The 22,795-nt window shown below is 43.0% G+C and overlaps 1 protein-coding gene across 2 annotated transcripts in view; it reads left to right on the top strand.

The window, feature by feature from the left end:
- The first annotated feature begins 315 nt into the window (after positions 1 to 315).
- The window catches only part of FBN1 (fibrillin 1), a 225,988-nt gene continuing 203,508 nt past the window's right edge, over positions 316 to 22,795 (top strand). The window contains exons 1-2 of one of the 2 annotated variants that reach the window (XM_072738473.1): positions 316 to 439; positions 1,179 to 1,521. In XM_072738473.1, coding sequence (XP_072594574.1) covers positions 1,358 to 1,521 — 164 coding nt within the window. In that variant the 5' untranslated portion in view covers positions 316 to 439; positions 1,179 to 1,357. Of the gene's footprint in view, positions 440 to 1,178; positions 1,522 to 22,795 lie in introns of those variants that run through there. The other variant, XR_011997378.1, reaches the window with a different exon arrangement.

Here is a 22,795-nt window from a genome sequence, read left to right as displayed (position 1 = left end):
GCCGCCTCCGGGCCGCGCTGGTCCTGCGCGAGGGAGGCCCCGCGCCGAGGCGGCGGCTGGCGGAGGGGAGTGGAAAGGGCGGATGGATGGGGCCGCGGGTGGGGGGCGGGGAGGGGGTGTGGGAGGGGGTGTCGTTTTCTTTTTCTTTCCTTTTTTTGAAAAAAGTATTTCTCTCGCGAGAAACCGCCGCGCAGACGATACTTGAAGAGGTGGGGAAAGGAGGGGGCCGCGGGAGCCGGGCAGAGGCGGTGGGTGCCGCGGGCGGACGGGCGGGCGCGCGGACGGGCGGGCGCGGCGGCGACAGCTGGGGCGGAGCGGGGCCGGGGCTGCGCGGCCGGGACCGGGGGCGGCCGCCGCCGCCGCCGCGGGAGCCGGAGCCGGAGCCGGAGCGGGAGCCGCAGCCGGAGCGGGAGCCGGAGCCGCAGCCGCCGCTTCTCCAGTGGGTGCCGCCGGGGTCCCGGCCGGGGTCGGCCACCGGGGCTGGAGCCGCAGCGGCGGAGGCTTTTGCGTTCGCGCCGCGCGGAGGGCAGGGGCAGGGGCTGGGGCAGGGGCAGGGGCTGGGGCCGGGGCAGGGGCAGGGGCAGGGGCTGGGGCCGGGGCAGGGGCCGGGGCCGGGGCAGGGGCCGGGGCCGGGGCAGGGGCAGGGGCCGGGGCAGGGGCCGGGGCAGGGGCCGGGGCAGGGGCCGCGGCCGGGGCAGGGGCAGGGGCCGGGGCAGGGGCAGGGACGGGGGTGAGGGGCTGCCCCGGAGCGTCCACAGGGGCGCTGGCCCTCCCCTGCCCGACGGCGTCCCGGCCCGGGGCTCCGCGGCGGATGCTCGGGGCCGGCGGGGGAGGCCGGCGGGGCTGCGGCTGCGGCTGCGGCTGCGGCTGCGGCTGCGAGCGCAGGGCGCGCGGCTCGTGCCGCGAAGCTCCAAGTGACGACGGTGCACCCGTGCGCGCAGCGAGGCGGCGTCGGGGAGGCCGAGGGTCGGCGGAGCCGCGGCCGGCGGGGCGGGGGCGGGCGCGGGCGTGGGCGCGGGCGCGGGGGCGGGCGCGGGGGCAGGCGGTCCTCGCTCCCCCAAAGCGGCTGCGCCACGCTGGGCGGCGCGCGGGCTGGGCTCGGGGACGGGGACCCCGAGGCTCCGGCATCCCGGAGCCCTGACCGCCCCCCCCCCCCCCCGGCGATTTGTCTGTTGCAGCTGGCAGGGGCCGCCTGAAGCGGAGCAGCGCCTGGAGCAGGCGGGAGGAGCCGGCCCGGGGCGCGGGCGGCGGGACAGCGGGACCCCGGCGGCGCGGCGCGCTTCGGGGCGCAGCGGCGGCCGCGGATCGAGCCCGGGGCGCGGCGAGAGGCGGCGGGAGCCGGCGGCCGCTCGGCATCATGCGGCGGGGAGGGCTGCTGGAGGTCGTCCTGGGCTTTACCGTGCTCGTAGCGTCCTACACGAGCCACGGGGCGGACGCCAACCTGGAGGCTGCGAGCGCGAAGGAGACCAGGGCCAGCCGGGCCAAGAGAAGAGGCGGCGCGGGACACGACGCGCTTAAAGGGTAACGGGACGCGCCGGCCCCTCGGCTCGGGCTCGGGCTCGGGCTCGGGCTCGGGCTCGGGCTGGGTCTCGCCGCGCCTCCGCCCGGGCCGGGGTCCGAGGGGCGGGCGGGCGGGCGGGGCCGCTTCCCCGCGCCTCCAGGCCTCGGACAGCGTCTCCGGGGACCGCGGAGGTTCGGGGGCTCCGGCCCTCGCCCCGCTCGGGGCCCACCCACTCCGCCTCTGCTCTTTAGAGACTCCTGCCCCGGAGGAGATGTCGTGGTTGACGGGAATCTTGGGCCATCGTCGAGGCGGACTTTTGGAGGCGAGAAGGGCTCTTTGAGGAAGAAGGGGAGGAGCCCGTTCCTCTCCCTTCACACCGATTCCGGTTGTGTCCAGGGGAAAGTGCGGGGCTTGCGGGCACCTTTGCAGATGCCCCGTGGGTCGGGGAGCGCGGCGAGGAAGGGCTGTGATGACGGGCGCGCGGGACGCACGCGCCGGTGGCTCCCCTCGGAGCTGGGCTCGGAAAACCGGGGCTGAGCCCTCCGGCTGATACTGCCTTTCAGGTGTCTGCACTGGAGGTAGAGCAGGGCACTGTTTTTAAAAAAGAAGATTTTATTTATTTGTTAATGAGAGAGACGCACACACAGAGAGAGGCAGAGACGCAGGCAGAGGGAGAAGCAGGCTCCAAGGAGGGATCCCAGCGCGGGACTCGAACCCGGGTCTCCAGGATCAGGCCCTGGGCCCAAGGCGGCGCTAAACCGCTGGGCCACCCGGGGCTGCGGAGCAGGGCAAAATTTTTGAGGACTTGGGTTCTTTGGGGTTGTAAACAGGTCCTCTTTTCATTGGGGCACTGATACTTCTGTGGCCGGCCTTAAAGGGATGTTTTTAACGAGTGGTGTAAGTGTTGTGTGCATGCGACCAAGCATTTCACTGGCTTCCCAAGTCCCCATCACAGGAAATGTTTCAGCAGGAAATATTTACATCAGGCAGGTTGACTGTCTAAGCTCTGTCAGTTCCCCGAATTGAAGGACGGTGGGAGTACAGTTCCCTTAAAATTGTTCAGGTCGAAAGAAAAATCTGCCTTGGTGAGATTGTTGGAATTCAAGCCTCTATAGAAACAGCAGGATGAACTGTGAATGATCCATTTTATCTCCTTGGAGTAGTCTGTTAAATGAACCCAGACAGTGTGCGGCACACAGAGGTTTTCTGTTAAGTTCTCATGATTCTCATTGTTGCTCCTTTTTGAATGATTCTGTAGCTTGATTATATGATCCTGAACGACCAGGTGATGATGTCCAATCCGATATGTGGCTGAACATCTCCTTTATTTTTGTTGTTGTTGTTGTTGTGGGCTGTTTTGACTAATTATATATATATATATATATATCCATATATATATGGCATAAAATTTATATTTTATATAATATTTTATATAATAGTTATATTATATTGTTTGTATGGCCCAGGTACAGGAAGAAAAAGTGTAGTAAACTGAATGGACCAGTTTTTGAGTCTTGGTCTAGACCTTGGAGGGACAAGGTGATTGTCAGGGCCAACCACTTGGGCTGCGGTAAAATATGCATGATTTTCTGGCCTCAGGAAGTAGTTATGATTAATTTAGTTCCATCTTGGCCTTTGTGGAAAATAAATCCAGGACTCCAGCAGTGTTGGAAAGGAAATTCCCTTATCATGTTAAGCCTGATTCTGATCAGGCGGCAGACCTTCACTGCTGTGTGCAAGGCCCATGCAAGCAAGTTCAACAGATGAACTAAAACTCTGATTTTCATACGTTCTTCAAAGGACCTGATTTAGTCAGCAGTTTTCCTTAAAAAAAAAAAAATATATATATATGTATATATATATATATACATATATATATTTCTGCTGTATATATTATCTTAATAGTTCAGCTGGATGGCATTGCTCTTACAGAAAGAGAGGAAGTGAGGTTTAATTTTGTGGATGAAAGTCTGCAGGGAGACATTGGGCCCTGCCAGACATTCGTCTCATCTCTGTGCACTATCACCAACCAGCGTTGTTTCCTCGGGAAGCACAACTCGATGTGAAAACAGAAACCAAGCTTTACTTTGTTGCTTAACAGAATGTCCCTAGTTTTACTCACACCAACACTTATTTCAAAGGTATTGCTTTTTTTTAGGATTATAGGGAAACATCTCTCTGTGTTCCTCATGGGTTTTGGTCACTAACATAGATGTTACTCTATTGCAAACTATTCATAAAGTCTTCCTAAAAATGTGTTATTAGTAGAATAGTAATTATGAGTGTGCCTCACTCTCACATTATCTGTAAGATTTCATGTATATATAAAGATATTAGAAATAATTATAATTAACATTTACAGTGTACTATATCATATATAATATGATAATGAACCTTTATAATAAAAAGGGTTTTGTTTTTAGAATTCTATGTTATCTTATAAGGTTTTATATATATACATATATACACACACACACATATATGTATATATATTTGGGGGAGGTGAAAAATAATTTAAAAGGATATGCAATTAAAAAATTTCCCTCTTCCCTCTCAGACACCATTTTTGTGTATATTTTTGTAGAACTATTATAGGCATCTATATGCATATACAAATATATATATATATATACATACATGTGTATGTATTTGGCTCACATTTGTCCTATTTAATACATGCAGTATACTATACATACTGTTCTGAGCCTTGCTCACTTCCATGTATTTTTAGTGCATCTGTCTGTTAATTCATGTGCATGTACCTTGTGCATTCTCTCAGTGTACGGAATCCCATACTGTGGCTAGAATGGTTCCGTAAGGTGGCTCTCTAGATTATGTTAAATTTTTTGCCGCTCCCAAATTCTGCACGCCTTTGTGTGCCCATGTGCAAATGTATATGTGGCACAAATGAATAAAAAGTACAATCTCTGGATGAAAGGTTTTCCCACAGATTTTTAAACAAGTAGCAATTTTGATTTTGAATTTGAGTAGCATTTACAAGGTATTCTCTCTGCTTATTGCCATTACAGCCTCACATGAATAAGTCTTTCAACCATGCCCTGCTGTATAAATCATCAGGAGAAGCAGTTGTGTGTAATGTTTTTCCAGTTATTGCTTAAAATCTCTATTTTTGCTAGTTAAAATATTACCGGCTTCAAAACTAACCTCTTTGACTTACAGCAAAAGCTGTTTACCATTTTGATGGCAATGCACAGTTCATGAAGTGAAAGTGATTTGTAACCCCAAGTCTGTCTGATGCCCAGTTGGTGGCAGCAACTTTCAGCACCTCACTAATATTTCCTCTAGTTAAAAGGTGCTCTAGATTCACCAGTGTCCACTGTGCGTGGGTCTCATCTCTTCCACAAATCGTGCCCTCTTGTCTTTCTCTGATGTGACAGGTGACTGCAGAGTTTGCCTTGCTCTTCTTGGGATGTAAATTCCTTCCCTGTCAGCATCCCAGCTTCACAGACTAAGGACCTGCCTCATTTTTCCCTTTCTGGGAGTGTAGTCCTAGCTTGTCTTCTTCTCCTCCCATCCTGTTGCAGGTGTTTTTTTTTTTTTTTTTTTCCCTTCCCACTGGGCAGCAGAAGCTGTTCCACAGTGGAAATTTAAGCATCTTCAAGTTTCTTCCCAGCTTTCACTGTGTTTTCTTAGACTAAATTGCCAATTTCTGTTTTTACAGGAAATCCTTTTTTTATGGAATGAGTGTGGTCCCCATTCACTCTGCAAAAATTGCATATTTCTCTATTTTGAAATGAGAATTTTGCAAGTTTCAAAAATGTTTTCGAATAAGAAATGTATAGCAGTTTTCCTTTGCCAGAGCACTGCTTCGCATGTGTGAAATGACTTTATGACAAATCATAAAATCCTATCTTTTTGTGAGAATTTCAGTTCACAAGACTTTTTCAGCTAAATTCTTAACTTCTGTGATTAGGCAAAATGTGTGGGAGACAATTCAATTAAAAGGAAACACACAGCTCTACTTGAATAGCAGTAGTTAGGAACCATTTATTTAAGAGTGCCTTATTGCTTTAGCTCTCAAATAAGGAAATATTGCAGTTTCCTGTCAAAGGGAAAAAAATTCTTTAGAGTGAAACCCCTTTTTCTTAAATCTCTGATAAGATGGATTGAGAATTTCTATCCTTGTTGCCTCACTTATAAGTATATGAGACTAGATGTATTTCACACAATTTGTGCTCTTGTGCGTGATTTTCTTTTTGGTCTTTGTTTGTTTGTTTATTTTTTCCAGAGGTCTTGTTACCAGAAAAATACACATGGAACAGTTCGTACACAGGGTAGATTATGTGACGGCAAACTCCAAGGGATTAATTACACAGAAGTCTGTTATTAAAGAACTTTAGCAGGGAACACAGAAAAGTTCTGTAGACTTTATAAAGTCCATTTATTTTACAAAGAGGACTTTAAGACTTCATCTGAAGTCAGGTAGGTTAATAATTAAATATGGGGAAAAGACTCCTGCAGTGGTATGGTTTGTCCTTGTGTTTATTGAAAAGATTAAGCTAAAATATTGCAATATAATTAAAAAAAGATATTTTTTAAAAGATTTTATTTATTTGAGAGAGAGAGACACTGCACATGTGCGTGCATGGGGGCCAGATTGGAGGAAGGGTAGAGGGAGAGGGAGAAGCAGACTCCTTGCTGAGCAGGGAGCCTGAGTTAGGGCTCCATTCCAGGACCCCAAGATCATGACCAGAGCGGAAGGCAGACACTGAACTGACTGAGCCACCCAGATGCTCCCTCTCCCCCATAAAAGATATTCTTAAATAGAAGTTCTTAACAATTCTACATTTTAAATGAGAAGATGGAGACAAAATATTTATTTATGTGACTCACATTGTAGCATTAAGACCTAGAGGCTATTTACAAAAATGCCTAAGTTGTTGATATCACAAATTAATTAAAACATACCTCAGCCTATGGTGAGATGAGCTTGAGGCTGATGGAAATGGAAGTACAGACATCCCTCCAAGCTTATGGGGAGTTTAAAGAATATTGAAACATTCCCTTGCTGTCTTGTGTAGCTGATGATTAAAAAGATTACAGTATTATGCCAATGACGCTTATCAAACAAAATACTGAACAGATTATTAGGGTATTTGCAGAGAGTTTGTTTGCTTTTTCTTTCAGTAAACCAAACAACCAATTTGTGAAGTTTACCCTTTAAAATGAAAAAATAAGATTTTAAATATTTTCTTGAAATAGAAATAAACTGTATTAACAGTTTCTTCACTTCTAGAAACTAACCCAACAAATGGGCCTATTCAAGCAACTTAGAATTTTTTTTCCATGAAATTTTTTAAGAAAGCTGAAATTGATTAATATATCAGGCCTGAATTCTACGGCAGGCATTGTTAAGGTTGATATTCATTCCCATTTGAGTCATGAATCCTATCAAAGCCATTTTAACACTAACTGATCATTAGATGGGGTTTCAAAGAGTTCATTAATTCAGGAAGCCTTGATTAGATGCCAGCCTGAATTTAACTCTGTGGAATGCCAGAGACATCCAGCCGGCAGCCTGCAGGGGCTTCATATTTGGTAGGAGGATGAGATGCATCATGGGAACCAGGAGTCGATGGAAAGGTAGCAGATGGCATGGGGCATAGGATTAAGTAAGAACAAATAACAACAATAATTGTAGCAGTGATAGGTGACTTTCAGATGACATTTATGTGTGCCAGGTCCTGCTCTCAGTGTTTTACATATGGTAACTCTTGATACTCACTGCAGTTCAGTGGGGTGGTTCTTTTATTAGCTTTTACAGCTGAAAGAGCTAAGGTGCATAAAAGTTAAGTTTTAAGGACAAATTCGCAATATTAAATTTTCTTTCTCCATTAATTTTAGTTATGGTTTTGGTTTTTCATTCCACTGGACAAAAAATGCAGGACTAAGACTTTGGTAAAATTCCACTTAAAATTCCTAATATTCCTTCATGCTAGTTCACACATCCCAAGTGTGGCTAATAATATTCTAATATTTGTCAAGTGAGAAACTTTCTCTAATATTTCTACAGAGACATTGAAAAAAAACACAGAAGGAATTAGAGAATGCCAGAGTTGGTGGGGGCTTTGGATGGCACATATATTATATTTTAGTATTACACCTTGAACTTTTACTTGAAGGTGGAAGGTCACCAGCACAGGTATCCTCCTGCATTGCCCATTTCTCTGAGTGGAACTCTTTCCTCATGATGTCATTCAGAATCTCTTGTTCTCATGTCCTGTGTGAAAAATGTCTCTTAGAATAGAATCGCAAGAGATGTTCGTCTTTTCAGGGGAAACTGGTATGTGTGTTAAGTTTTTACCAACATGACAAGTTATTTGATTCTTCCTGTTTCATTTTTTACCTTGGCCACCTGTAAGCTCAGAGCCATTGCTATCATGTAATTTTTACATTAAATTGCAGTAATAATAATGGTAAAGATTAGCAAGCTCTGATATATCACTCAGTATTATACATTACATACATTAATTCGTGTAATGTATAACTTCTCTATGAGGAGGATTATACCTACTTGCCCATTTATTACATGACGAGACTGAGGTGCAGAGTTTCAGTAATTCTTCTGGTGACATAAACTAATAAGAGTTGGGAAATCTGGTCTCATAGTTTCATTGCTCTTAACCAGTCTATCTTACTGCTTCCCAATTATAATAAATCTTATACTTGGTAGGTTTCTTTCTTTCTCCCATACTCGTGATAATAGCTTCATTTCCTCAATCTTCCCCCATCACTACTGTGGGAAAGACTCAGTATCTATTGAAGGCAAATGCAGTCATGTGACAAGGGAAGCATCACACTGGGAATAGAATTCATCAGAAAAGACTTCACAGTGAAAGTCTATTGGGGTTGGCAAACTGTGGACCAAGCTGCCTGTTTTTGTGAGATTTTATTGAAAAAAAAAAAAAAAGGCAGAGTGGAGTAGTTGTGACAAAGCGTGGCTGGCGAAACTAAACGATTTACAACTTGGCCCTTTACAGAAAAGAGTTTGCCGATGTCTGGTCTATGTGATAAATAAGTGACTATCTACTAGCACTGAGAACTTTTTGAAGATAGAGTTCACCTTTGTTTTCTTTATCACTGGGATATTGAGGAACTGGGCACACGATAAGTGCTCAATAGATGATTTTTGATTGACCAATATTGATTGACTGGGTAAGGTAAATAATATAAGTTACAGCTTGCTTGGAGGAAATATAGAAGAGAAGTAAGAGAAAATTTGACCAAAGAAAGCATAAAGTGAAAAGTGTGAAGGCATTGAGGACACTGAGTACAGTTGGGCAGGGTTTGCACAAGTTCAAGGGGTACAGTTCATACATTGGGTGGCCTAGGAAGTGGTAGTGCCCCCTACAGTATGCAACTGTGTGTGGCTATCCACAGCGTGTGACACTGTCAGGGGTGGGGGAAGGACTAAAGGAAGCAGAACATTACTGTCTGTTGTGACAGGTGAGCTAGAAAAGGATTCTAAAATGGGAACATTTTAGACCTTTGCTGTTCTGATGAAAGGTGTGTGGTTTAGAGGGTAGGGAGGCCAGAGGCAGGGAGATTGGGAGGCTAATAGAGGAGTTAGGGTGAGGGTGGATGGTGGCCTGAGTGGTGAAGGGGGTGAAGAGGAGGCGCAAGTAGTGTTTCAGAAGTAACACAAGTAGTGCTTGACCACTTAGTTGGTCAAGAGGAGAGGCAAAGGGGAGGACACACCTAGGATGCCTCCACTTCCACGTATCGTAAACCTCATTATACCTAGAAACATTACAGCACTTTAATGAGACACTAAAGAGAAGTGAACCATTCCTAGTCCCTCTACTGCAAGGAAACAAGCTATTTTCACTTGTGAGTGTTTTGATTTTCTTATTGCTACGTAACGAATTACCCCAAACTTAGTGGCTTAAAACAACAACAATTTTATTATTTCTTATGATTCTGCAGGCCAGGAATTTGGACAGGGCACAGTGGGGAATCTTGTCTCTGCTTCCCACAATGACTGATGGGGCTGGAGTGAGCAAGATGATTTCTACACGTGTATTTCTGGTTCCATGGACTGGCGCCTGCTGCCCTGTTTACTTTGGTGTGGTTAATCTAAATGGATGGACAGAAGAAGGGAATAAAGGAAGCAAAGAGCTACTTGTCAGGCTCTGCTGGGTGCTTTCCAGGTTTTAAAGCTCTCCTATACAGTCTCCTGCCTGGGCCTGTCACTGGGGGTGGAGGCCCTGAGTGTGTCTTTCCAAATGGAGAAACTGAGTCCCAAGGATAGCTACCAGGCCTTGCACAGGGTAAGTGTCTATCCTGGCCAGCTCTTGTCCCCCAGTCACGTGCTTTGAGCCCATACATTGACTACAGAACTGACTTGAATGGCTGAGGGCTAGCCGGAAGGGCTCAGGTGGGCTTATGTGTTATCAGCATTGGCAGGGTTCGTTAGCTCTCCTCCAGATGGTCTCAGGTAGTCTCCCTTGCCACGTGGCCTCCCCACACGACTCTCCAGCAGGAGAGCCACACTTTTACCATGTACCTCGGGATTCCAAGAGCGCAAAAGTGGAGGCTACCAGACTTTCTCCAAACTTATCCTAGAGTAGTGTGACCTGGAATTCCAGCAAGTCCCAGGCCATCCACATTCAAGGGCATGGACTTATAAACCCAACCTCTTGATGTGTGGAGCAGCATGTGTCTGCAGGGAGGGGAGGAATTTGGGGGGACATCTCTGGAGACTAGCTACCACAGTAAGGGATTAGGTTTTTGAGAAGGAGAATCAGATGTTTTAATCCTACCTTGATCCAGTCGGATTGATTTACTTCTTCATTGAAGATGCTGCTTTGTATTTTGCTTCTCTAACTTCAGGATGAAAAATGCCTACCCGCACAATGTGTCTTCTGATCTGTTAGATTAATGTTAAGGATATTGTTCCTAACTCATCCACAGTTGTCCATTTAAAGGACTCACATACCCCATGAATAAGTTTAGTCCCTAATAAACCGGCAAATTTTGTTTTTTCAAATACTAGAATTATGAAACTCCTAACATTACCCTCCTTTTTCCTTTAGCTTCTAAGACAGGGACCAACTGAATGCACAATCACTTTCATTTAGTAACTTAAGTATCTGGTGTGTTTTGCCTTCCTTCTATGGAATTTTGCTTTCAATTTCTATTAATAGCTTCATATTTATATATCTGTTGGGTAATTTGCCTCAAAAACATTTTTGGGGGAGCCAGGGATTATAACTGATCAGTAAAAATAGATCCACAACTGCCAATAGTAAATATTGTAGTGAACTGAACTCTTGTTATTTCTGCTGTAAATGGAGTAGCCACATTGTTAATAGGATAAAACTGGATTCAGAATACCATCAAGGTTGGATTGTGGATCCAGTGCTCTATTAGCTCTATTATAACAAATCCTAGTTTTAAGTTCTTGTGACTTCACCAGTTTCTCAAGTGGCTTTTTTGTTGTTGAAATTATCACTGAGTCTATTTACTCAGCCCTTCAGAGCGGAAGGGAGAGAGGAAGATTCCCTATGTCCGCCATTCCAGCCAGAGATAGATTCCAGACGGCGAGCAGGCTCCGGGTTTGGAGAGTTGCTCCATTAGACAAGTGATTTGGTTCAGTGTTTTGAAGAGTTGTGAATTCCTAGATCATCAGTCATACTTACATTCAAATATAAGTATCCAAACACTGAAGCCCAAATATAGAACAACCATGTTATGATGTTGGTGTTGGGAGACAGAATTTATGGGGGCCCTATGGACACATTATGTTTCTTGTTAAGTTTGTGGTTTTGAACTGAAGTATAGGAATATCTCTATTAATCAAGGGACAGGGCTTTGTTTTGTTTTTCTGTTTCTTTCCCTTTTCCTCCTTGCCTTCCTCTTTTCCTTCTTTCTTATCAGCATTTCCTCCTCCTTCTTTTTCTTCTTCATCATCATCATCATCTCATCTTCCTTTTCTTGCTTTTGTACTAACTTCAGAAGCTGAGCCATAGATAAAATAGGGATAATAGGAATATCAAATAAGAGTTAAAACATTAAGAAAAATAAATTCTAAGTAAAATGTTAAATTTTTATTTGGTAGTCTCAGGATGTTGCAGAAGAAAAGTGGAGGTAAGTAAGGATTTTGTTAGGAGAGAGAAGGAGAAAGATTAAAGGAGACAAGGGGAAAGAGTTGGGAGAAACTCCTAGACTGGAGAGTCTTACCAGCCATGGATCTGGGCTGGATGGAGCAGGTGCTGGGTTCAGACAGATAGGAATGACTACCCCCCACCCCAGGTGGCCAGTGGCTTTAATTAGCCTCTTCAGGGGACTGGGAGCTTCTGGAGGAGTCAGGGCACATGAAATAAAGACATCTGGATTTCAGAAAAGATTCCTACATAAACATTTAGAGAGATGCCCTGGAAAAGCAGGTTAATTTATCATACATGATGAGCCTATATATATGGTGCCATGTAAAGTTTGGTGCATCCCCTTCTTCCTATAGATAATGATTTATTGTCCACCAGTTCTCCTATCCATTGGTACTGATTTGTAAGATTGTGTAATCAGACCCAAATAGGTTGGTACCTTTATTGAATAACTTTTAAAGACTCTTATTTGAAAAATAATTTTTTGGGTATATTATAATCATGACTCAGATTTTTCTTTATACTCAGACCATCTATCTTTACAAAAATATTATAAATTAGTGTTATAGTGGGACAGACTTCAGAAACTTATAGATGCTGAAACCAAGGCCCAGAGAAAGTTCATTAAAAATTGCTCGCTGTACTTGCTTTCTTCTCCCTTTCACACGTGTGGAAGCAGAGTCACACAGTGACAAAAGACAATTTAAGTATAAGTGTGTGCTTGGGTACAAGATTATACCTCTTCTTTGTCTTCATGTCTTAGGAAGGGTGACTGGTATCTCTAAGTCCTCAATTGTGCTTCACATAAGCAAACCTCCCGCAGCATGTGGATGTGGACATTTGTCTTGTTCTTGTTTATTTAGCCTTAGGCAGTGCCATCAGTCTCTCAGTGGTCAACCCTGTTGGGAAGCTGGGCACTAGACTTTAACTCCTCAGCGCCTCATTGGTATCAGTGATGTCAGTCCATATTAGGTGAGGTTCAATAAGATGGGGCTTTCCAATAAGATGGAGGTAGTCACCAGTTAGAGTATCGGGAAGGGATGGGAGGACGGGAAGGGGAAATCTTTTCTGTGAGTCTAAAGAGTAACATCCCCTCCTACCACCACCACCCTGCTCATACTTGTAATTGCCAATTCGAGTGTCAAACGTCCTGGGACAGGCCATGGCACTTCTAGGTATGTAAGCTCAGACTCTTATCTGAGTCATTACCTGACTCAGTTATCCAAACTACTAATTTATACATTTAGATTCCATGTAAGAGGCATGCCAATGAAGAAAAAAAAAAAAAAAACGTAAGTTCTTATCTTTTCTTCCATATCCCTCTTCCAATAATTTTTAGAACATCTGCCTAAACCAAGGGACAACTATTTATTCAGCATTAATCGGACCTAATGTTTGACTTTCAAAGTGAACACCCCATCTCAAGTCTGTTGATATTATTATATTCTTTCCAGTGGTTCTAGGCAGAACTACATTAGGAGTATCTTTCTCTCCTTTGATGGGTGGGATTAGTGTCCGAGGTGATGTGGACAAGTGCTTTACAAAGAAGGACTTGATATGCAGCATTCAAGTTGACAAATAGTTTTTAATCTTTCATGGGCTGCTGCTGCTTCACACCCAGAGTTTAGGCCACTGAACTCAAGTTTGCAAATTTTATATCCCATTACCACCCTGTGAGCTCTGTACTCCCCAGGGCCACATAGTTGATGTTTTAGCTGGAATCTGAGAAAGTGTCTGAACATTTCCTGAAGAGTTGGCTAGGAGTGATTTGGCAGTTCAGTCATAAAAACCCGGAGCGAGTGGCTGGGGTATATGTTATAATTACCTCACACCGTTTCCTATTTGAGCCTGGTTGTGGGTAGCTGGGTACAGTGGTATTGCTTGTGAGACTATATTTTAAAGGACTGGGGAGTCATTTTCAATGAACACTAATAACCATTGGCCATGTTTTTAGGGAGGCTTGGAAGTGTGGACATAGACATGCCTAGAGGCAAATCCTGGCGTCACCACCTTCTAGGAAGGAACCTCAGACAAGTGGTTTGACCTGTTTGACTGTCAGTTTCTTCACTTGTAAAATGTGATTATAACACCCTTCTGGGTTTTCTAAGGAGTTGATACATTTCAAGTTCCTGGTGTAGTGCCTGATGTGCTTAGCTACGGTGATGAGGATGATTATAATTCTGTTACGGATAAGGATAAAGAGGGCTGGAGTCCTACAAAGAGGCTGGATTTTTATGACCAAACATTTAGCAAAACATTAGATAGCCATTAGTATCTGGAGACCGCAGTCTCAACTTTCTCATTTTGGAACTGATTATTTTCAGAATCAGAGGGAGCAAACTTGAACTTCAAACATTTAAAAAATATAATTTTAATGGAAACTCACTTTGTGGAAATCTGGTTATACCTAAAGACTGTGCTGATAAGGTTTTAATTTTTAAATTTCCCCTTCCCTCAAATTGTGTTATCTTTATTGGAAAATAAATTTACTGAGTGTGTGATTCCTCATTAACACACCCTGCCAGAGCTGGTGTATCTTTTTACTGGTAGCTCTGGCAAAGTGGCCTTGCCTCCTTCCTGCCGGTCCCTTCTTTCGGCACCATTCCTGTCACTGTACCCAAAACTGTGACCAAAGAAATGGGGCACTTGGGTGGCCAGGCCTGAGTCATGTGGAAAGGGTTTAAAGAAGTAGGAGGAGTGCTAGGTTGTTAAACACAGTATGTACACCCAAATTGAGAAAACTCCCTTTCCATAGACCCAGAACTCCTTCAGCTCAGTCTGTCATTCCCATTCCCTCTGGGTGCTTTGTGGGCAGGGCTATCTTATGTGATTTGGGGTGAAGCTGACCCAGATTGGCCACCCCCGAGAGGAGCCATGGCCTTTGCTCTGCAACTGAGCATTCCCTTCCTTTGGCTTCACGCCGTGTAGCAATGTAATGCTCATTCAGTACAAAGGATTCTTACTTGTTGTTTTCCTTCTGTGCCCAATTTCTCTGGAGAAATGGAAAATCTTGCTATTTTTTCATTTTCTTTTAATGATTCCCATTTTGATTCTAATGAGGGTTGACTTTTAAGAGATATTAAACTACAGGGCATCTGGGAAAGTGGAACAAAAACATACATTATCTTAATTTAGACAGTGCTTTGGTAGAGTTCCTATACCCTGCACCCTTACATACTGAACCCTAGTTAACTGATTTGGCAATAAACACGAGGAAGTTGTGGTTGCTTCATGTTCATTCACAGGCTATAAAAATAAGAGTGCTTTAAATAAGGAATGGCTTAAACAGACAATAATTATTTTTCTGTTTGTCATTAAAAATGTTCAGATTACCTAATCTCTCATTTCTTTGGGGTAAATCACACCATCACCAATACAATCAAATTTTATAAAAAAACAAAAATATGAAAACAAATAAACAGCCAACCAGGTACTTTCTCTAACTTCCCATAAAAGAAATAAACCCGAAATAACGAAATAAACTTTTCTTTTTAAACTTTTGAAGACCTTTCAGGAATTTAACAAGAATATGCAAATCGTTGTCTTCTTCCTCCTCCTCCTCTTCTTCTTCTTCTTCCTCCTCCTCCTCCTCTTTAATTATTACTTTTTTTTTGTTCAGCAATTCTGACTTTGTGTAGATATTTTTGAACATCTGACAATTCTAGACAATGGAGCCTAAAATGGGGTTATTTATTTTTGAGGGTTTTTAATAAGATTATTTGCTTATTTATTTGAGAGAGAGTGAGAGCAAATGCATAGGAGCAGGGGGGAGGGGCAGAGAGAGAAGGAGAAGCAGATGTCCTGCTGAGCAGGGAGCCCAGATGCTGCTGGATCCCAGGACTCCCAGATTATGGCCTTAGTCAACGGCAGAAATTAACCAACTGAGCCACACAGGTGCCCCTAGATAACAGAGTCTAATTGGACCTTGGACTGACTCCTCTGCTCATTTGCATTTTGGACCCTCCTTGAAAATAGGTTGTTTAACACACATTTTCACATTTTGAGGAGTCAGAAAACATATAGGATACCTTGCTAAAAGATTTTCTTCTTCTGTTTCATATTTCCCATAACTATAAGAATTCTTCTGCTTGTGAACAGAAAAGCCAGCATTTAGCCCCATGATGGATGAGATGCAAAATAAGCCCTTTTCCCTCAAACTCATCTTTTGTTGAGTGATGAGTTTATGTTGGTCATAAGGAAAGACAAGGTGTACTTACGAAAATGGATCATGTCAAAAAGTAATTGTGATGCTCAAGGAAACCCATCCCCTGGGACTAACAAGCTTAGTTATTTGCAGGGATGTGGTTAAGTCCTTTGTTTTTGGATTCCTTGTCTAATGAACATTAACCTTCTTTAGTAGCTGCATAGAAACATTTTAGTTAGTTCTTCTGCTTGTTTAAGATGGGAAACATTTTGGGATTGGACTGTTATTATTTCCAAATGGGGATCCCCATCCCACTCAAGAATGTTAAGTTGCATAACAGATAAAAAGTGGGCCTTCAAATGAATGAAAACAGAAAGCAACATGTGTTGTCATGGTAGCATATAGGAGAGGATGGCTATCAGAATGAGCTAGGCCACATGCTGCCACAGAGTTGTTATTTTAACTTTTTAATATGGAGAATTTCAAATATACATGAAACTAGCAAGAATCATGCCATGCAGCCTGTCCAGGTTTAGCCCTTATCAATTAATAGTCAATCTTATTTCATCCACTTCTTTCTCTTGCCACACATCATTTCAAAGTAAACCCATGAGAAACTGTTTCATTTGTTGTGAACATCTCAATATGCACCTCTAAAAGATAAGGGCTTTTGAAGAAACATAAAATACAATACCACTATTGTTATTATTCTTTAAAGATTTATTTATTTATTCATGAGAGACAGAGAGGGAGGTCTCTCTGCAGAGACGTAGGCAGAGGGAGAAGCAGACTCTTTGCAGGAGCCCAATACAGGACTCGATCCCAGATCCTGGGATCATGACCTGAGCTGAAGGCAGCCGCCCAACGCTGAGCCAACCAGTCGTCCCACAATACCACTATTACACTGAAAATTAGCATTAGCTTTTTTAATATCCTCAACTATCCAGGCAGCATCATTTCCTTCTTAGAGGTTGTCACTATGTTGAAGTTTGGTGCTGGCATTGAGACCCCAGGCTGCTTAATTACAGCTTGCAATAGGAATATTGTCAGACCTTCCCCAGAGCTCAAAAAGTTTTGAGAGGACAGGGCTGGCATCATTCAGGCTGAAAGGGAAATCTTTTGGGTTGGATTTCAGGGAAGAGATATGCTGGCAGTTGACATGTGAGTTGCCACTTTCTCCACGTAATGGACAGTGTGTCAGCAAGCTTCAAATTAAGTTGTAGAGACATGAAACTGGAAGGTTTTAGAGAACATCATCTGGGTCCACCCTGGCCTTTGTGCAGCTCATTATCATCCTAAACCGGGTCAGACACTTGCCTGCATGATCTGATGGTTTTGCTTGAACGTAACTTTTAAAAAGACAAGTCATACCTGTATTCAAGTACATGTATAGAACACATTCCAGGGATAGCTATGAGTAGATTTTGAATTGTCACATTTTGAATCTCTACCTTGCCTCCCACCCACCCATTCCCTCTAAACACTGAACATATTAACAACTGACTCATATTTTCACTAGATGGAATAGGAAAAGGATACTCACCACACAGAAGTATAAGTCTATAGAAGTTGTTTTTTTTTAAGATTTTATTTATTTATGAGAGACACCCAGAGAGAAGCAGAGGCTCAGGCTGAGGGAAAAGTCCCCCTATTGGGGAACTCCATCCCAGGACCCCAGGACCATGACCTAAACTGAAGCCAGATGCTCAGCCACTGAGCCACCCAGGCATCCCTATAGGAGTGTTTCTAAAATGTGTTCCTTTTACCGTTGCTTTCCTTTTCCAACATGTTTTGTAAGATCTGTCTCAAAATGTTTGTTTTTGCAGACCTAAAAAAGAAAACCAAAATATAAAAAATTATGCATAAACTAGTTTATATAAACGAACACATTCTTGTTAGGGTATTTATGGAAACATCTTTCTAATCTCTAATCTAAAAATCTCTAGTATTAACCTTGGAATGTTTTATTAATAAATTCCTTTTGTTTTTAATTAGTGATTGATGACATGTTTCCATTGTGTGGCCTTTGCGCAATTACTTCACTTCTCTGAATTTCAGTTTCCTCATCTGAAAATGGGCACAGCAATATATTTTCTTTGATAGGATGTGGGGGAAGAGTCACATGATCACTTTGTAGATTATAAAGCTCTCCCCAAATTGTTATTATTTTTAGTCTACAGTGTGTCTTCAGATGGACTAGATAAATTCCTGACTTAGTGAAATTTCTTTAAATTTAAATTAGAGGGACTCCTGGGTGGCTCGGTGGTTGAACGTCTGCCTTTAGCTCAGGGTGTGATCCTGGGGTCTGGGATTGAGTAACGCATTGGGCTCCCCATGGGGAGCCTGCTTCCCCTTCTGCCTATGTCTCTGCCTCTCTCTCAGTGTCTCTCATGAATAAATACATAAAATATTAACAAATTTTAAATTAGACTATTCTTAAAAATAAAATTTTTCCAGAGATTTAAATGTTTAGATATAAATGTTTACAACTCTACCTCAATTGCAAAATTTTAAAAAGTTACCAAGTTCTTTATCCTTAATACTGTGCATTGTTAATTTCAATGAAATAATCTCAACAACTGCATGCTTTTAGCTAACTTCTTCTAACTTTCTAGAAACTTAAATTCTATCAGTGATTTATTTTCTATTTTTTTGTTCCTTAGCAACAATGTTGCTCTATTCTGATGAAAAAGTTTGGTAGACAAATGTTTTAAAAGACCCATTGCGTCTGGATGGCTATGAAATAAAGTTTGAGGCACAAGGTTTCTGAAACTTTTGTAGCTGTAAAGTGTTTCTAAGCAATTCATCTGAAACATGGAAAAATTTCACTTTCAGATCCCATGAATTCTATTTATGGGTCTCTTACACATTTGATTTTTTATTTTCAGTTTAAAAATTTTTAAAAAGTAGACGAAATATTGACTTTTGAGTAGTAATTGTCTTTTTCATTACTATTTTGATATTTATTGTTTTTATAAACATTTACCTTTTCAACAAATTAAATGCTCACTATTCTGACAGAAATCTCTCCCACTTTTGTCTTAGTCAGTGGAGATACATTTGGAACCCTAAACCTCCATTTACCATGGAAGATTCAGGTAGTGTGCTAGGTGCTGGGTTGTAAAGATAAATATGAATTTTCTGTCTTTAGGGAATTCACATTGCAAAGCAGAGGGTAATCATTGGAGTCCAGGTGATCTGAAATGCCTGAATAACTTGAATATGAGATTGAGGCCACCAAATCGAATTCAAAACTGACCTGTTCCTTTGCTTCATCTGGAAGCCAGTCTTCCTGGAAATGGCTCACTGAACTCTTGGTCTGTGAACCAGTCCAGGATACTGATCTCATATTATAGTTGCTGGCAGGGTGAAACCTTCTGGTGTTTAAAGAAATCAGGTATATTAAGGATTAGAATATCCAATTGCTCCCCAGTTTGGCTTTTTTTAAAAAATTTGAGTATAGTTGATACACAATGTTATACTAGTTTCAGGTATATACTCTCAGTTTTTAAATCGCTGATTTTTAAAATATATTTTATTTATTTATTCATGAGAGACACAGAGAGGCAGAGACCTAGGCAGAGGGAGAAGTAGGCTGCCTACAGGGAGCCTGATGTGGGACTCGATCCTAGGACTCCAGGATCACACCCTGAGCCAAAGGCAGATGCTCAACCACTGAGCCACCCAGGCGTCCCTAAATCCCTGATTTATTGACTTATTGGATCTGCCCTGTTGGCTCTGACAGTCTCATGCAGGGGAGGGGGATGGCCCTGGGCCTGGGCCTGGGCATGCTCCCCTTCCAGCTGCCCTCTCAGGACAGTGGATTGGCCTGAGTTTAAGGTGTTGGGTTCTCACAGCTCACTGGGCAGCCTACTGTAGCTGCAGGGACCATGAGTTTGAGTAGCCAAGTTTCCCTCTGGTTGCCTGCTGTGGAATGTGTTTTCCCATAGAAACAACATTTTAAGTTGTGGTCAGGTTCCCAGACCAGCCTACAATAGCCTATTTAGCTGATAGAGACTGCTATTTGACTAGCCTGGGGACCAAACCACCACCTATTAACATTGTTTCTATTGGAAGAGCCATTCCGAGTTTTAAATACCAATAGAGAAATGACATTTTGGAGCTCTACCTGTTTGTCCAATTGGGAGCTGCCAGTACTCAGAACTAGGGTATCAAATCTCTGTGCACTACTAGTTCCTGAAGGACCCCATTCTTTCCCCTAAGCCTGACCCCATTGGCTGGTTTTCCTGTCTTTCGTGGGGCTGCCAGTACATTCAGAAGATATTATTATCTCCCTGGACAGAGCTCTTGGTTTGAGAATTTCTGGGAAGTGGTGAGAACCATGGTTTTTTCTGTTGGTGGTAAAGACAAGGGAAGAGTTGGAAGTGAAGGGAGCAGTGAATTCCCCAGACACCACCCGGCACTGCCTTTCACCACGCAGGTTTTGGATCACCTCCTGATTTTAACCATTTCTATAATTTTATCGATCCTTTGGAAAAGTACAATATGGCTTTGGCTTTACTGAATGGAGTAGCAGCCCACTCAGAGAAACTATCACCATAATCCTTGAACTCATAGGTAAAGCCAAGGGGTTGCAGAGTTCTGGAAAGCAGTTTTCTAGAAGTACTCTGTGTTTTCATGGTGTCATTGGCCAGACCCTCTCAGATGCTGGCAAGATGCAAATTTGAAACAGGCTCATTTTTCTGTTTTGAGGCTATCCCTTCTCAACATTGTGGAGTCCAATAGTAAAATTCCAACTTCATAAATGCATACATCTCTCCCCATGTGTAGATGGAGGACCTTTTATACAACCAACTGTGAGTTCAGTGATGCCAGCTGGCCACATGCAAATCTCCCTCCCTCCCAGTAGGTTCAGTGCAGACTATGACAGCAAGTTAGTCCAGTCATTGCCTTTAGAAGCTTGGGGGCCACTTGGATGGTTCAGTAGCCTGTGCAGACTTCTGTATTCTAGGGTTGTAAACAATCCAGAGTACTAGGAGCAGAAAGTACTCAGTACTTCAGCAGGATTGGGACCTGCTATACATAGTGATACTTCTCGTCTTCATGGTTCAATGTCTAGTTTCCTGTTATAGTGTACTCTGTGGCTTTAGATTCTTTTTTTTTTCTCAAAGGAAAGAACACACACACACACACACACACACACACACGTTCCAGTCACCTGTAAAAGATTCCAAAGATTTAAATTGGCCTTTAGTTTAATATGTCCTCCCAGATTTGAGGTACTGTCTCTGCAGCCTTCTGTTCTTCAGTTTCTTTTAGGCCGTTTGTGTGGTGTGTGTGTGGCCCTGATATGATCACCTAAATTCTTTGGCTTTTAAGTTTGCGGACAGTTGCTTTTGATCAACACAAAATCCCCACAAAAGCAGTTTACGGTGCACAGCAAATCAAACTGTTGATGCAGTACCCTTGGTGTGGTGCCTGTGCTGTGAGTTACCTCACTCAGCAGTGAGGAAAGTGATCCCCCAAGAAGCATCTCCAGGCAGACCTTTTAGTGCACCACCCTGTGAACTTTGTGACTGTTGCCTTTAGGAATTGGCCACATATGGCTGACACCATCTCTTGATCAGTTGCAACAATCTGCCACAGTGAAATATGCACCAATTTGTGAGCTGAGAACTTTTTGTTTAGTTGCTTTGGGATTTTTGTTTTTCTTTAGCTAAAGAAATAAATAGAATCAATATTCATTTATGAGTGTTTTGTCTACACTGAGTTTTTGAAGGAATATATTGATCCCTGAAGTAGATATTGGTAACTTCACTGATCACAATAAATTAATGATTAGCACATCAGCAAAATAACCAAGGCATGAAACTATTATATATTATTGTTTACCTAACAATAACCTTTCAAAGGTATGAAATGTTTTTCTTTTAAATAGATTAATTTGTAAGACATTGTTCCCACTATTAAACAGTTTCCATGTTGGTGACATTTATAGATGGCCTATTTAGGAATTCAAAGACATATTATTAATGTTTGTTAATTGTACTTTGTACTTCCTAAGGCACTCAGTTCAGTCTTATCTTGTATGCTTCTACATAGGCTCCAGGATATTTTAGGCATGACAGACATTGTTTCTCTGCCTGAAGAACTATTCATTTTGGAACAGAGAGGGTAGGGGCAGGTTGCAGGGGCGAGAATCTAGACATATAATTATTTAAAATATATGACTACAGGATAGCATATGTAAGGTTTTGAAAGGTATGTCTAGAATTGTGTTGGTAGGTTGAAAGGTGGTTGGAGTTAATTGAGGAGGAGGATTACCACTATAGCGGGAGATGAAATTATATATTAAAAAGGAAAGATGGAAGAGCATATATAAAGATAGAAGAAGCATTTGGATTTAGCATGTATGTCATGGAGGAGAGGTGAATGCATGAATGAGGGCTGAAATGATGAGGGGAAGGAGTGGGGTGGGAGGGTTGAAGTTGAAGGTGTAGGTGAAGATGAGAGTTGGGTGATAAGACCTACCTGGCAGAGATACGAAGCTAATAGTGAGATGTTTCATGTCTTAGGGAGGGTAAAGGTCTATGCCTGGAATGTAGGAGAACAGAGCTAAGCATGATGAACACGAAAAGGTTAGGGTTGGCTACATTGTTCTAATGAAATAGGATGGAGGAAGCCAGGAAGAAAAAGAATGTAGTATCAGGCAAGCAGTGAAACACCAAGATTTAAACAAGGGGTTGGCCTGAGGGTCAATGGAAAGAGGTGGGTGAGGGATGGGCTAACTGGGTGATAGGCCCTAAGGAATGCACTTGTGATGAGCACTACATGTTATATGTAAGTGATGGACCACTGAATTCTATACCTGAACCCAATTTTACTATATAGGTTAACTAGGACTTAAATAAAAACTTGAAATTAAGAAAAAATAAAGAACAAAGACTTTTTTGTTAATGGAATTAGAGAATTTAAGAGGAATCTCAGCAGTGGGATGAAATAAAACTAGTGATTCCTCTTAGCAAGTGGGAAACATTAAGTCTTATTAGCTCAGAGAGGTTT

The sequence above is a fragment of the Vulpes vulpes genome, chromosome 15 (genome assembly GCF_048418805.1).
Source record: "Vulpes vulpes isolate BD-2025 chromosome 15, VulVul3, whole genome shotgun sequence".
NCBI lineage: Eukaryota > Metazoa > Chordata > Mammalia > Carnivora > Canidae > Vulpes > Vulpes vulpes.
This window is presented reverse-complemented; position numbering and strand designations above follow the sequence as displayed.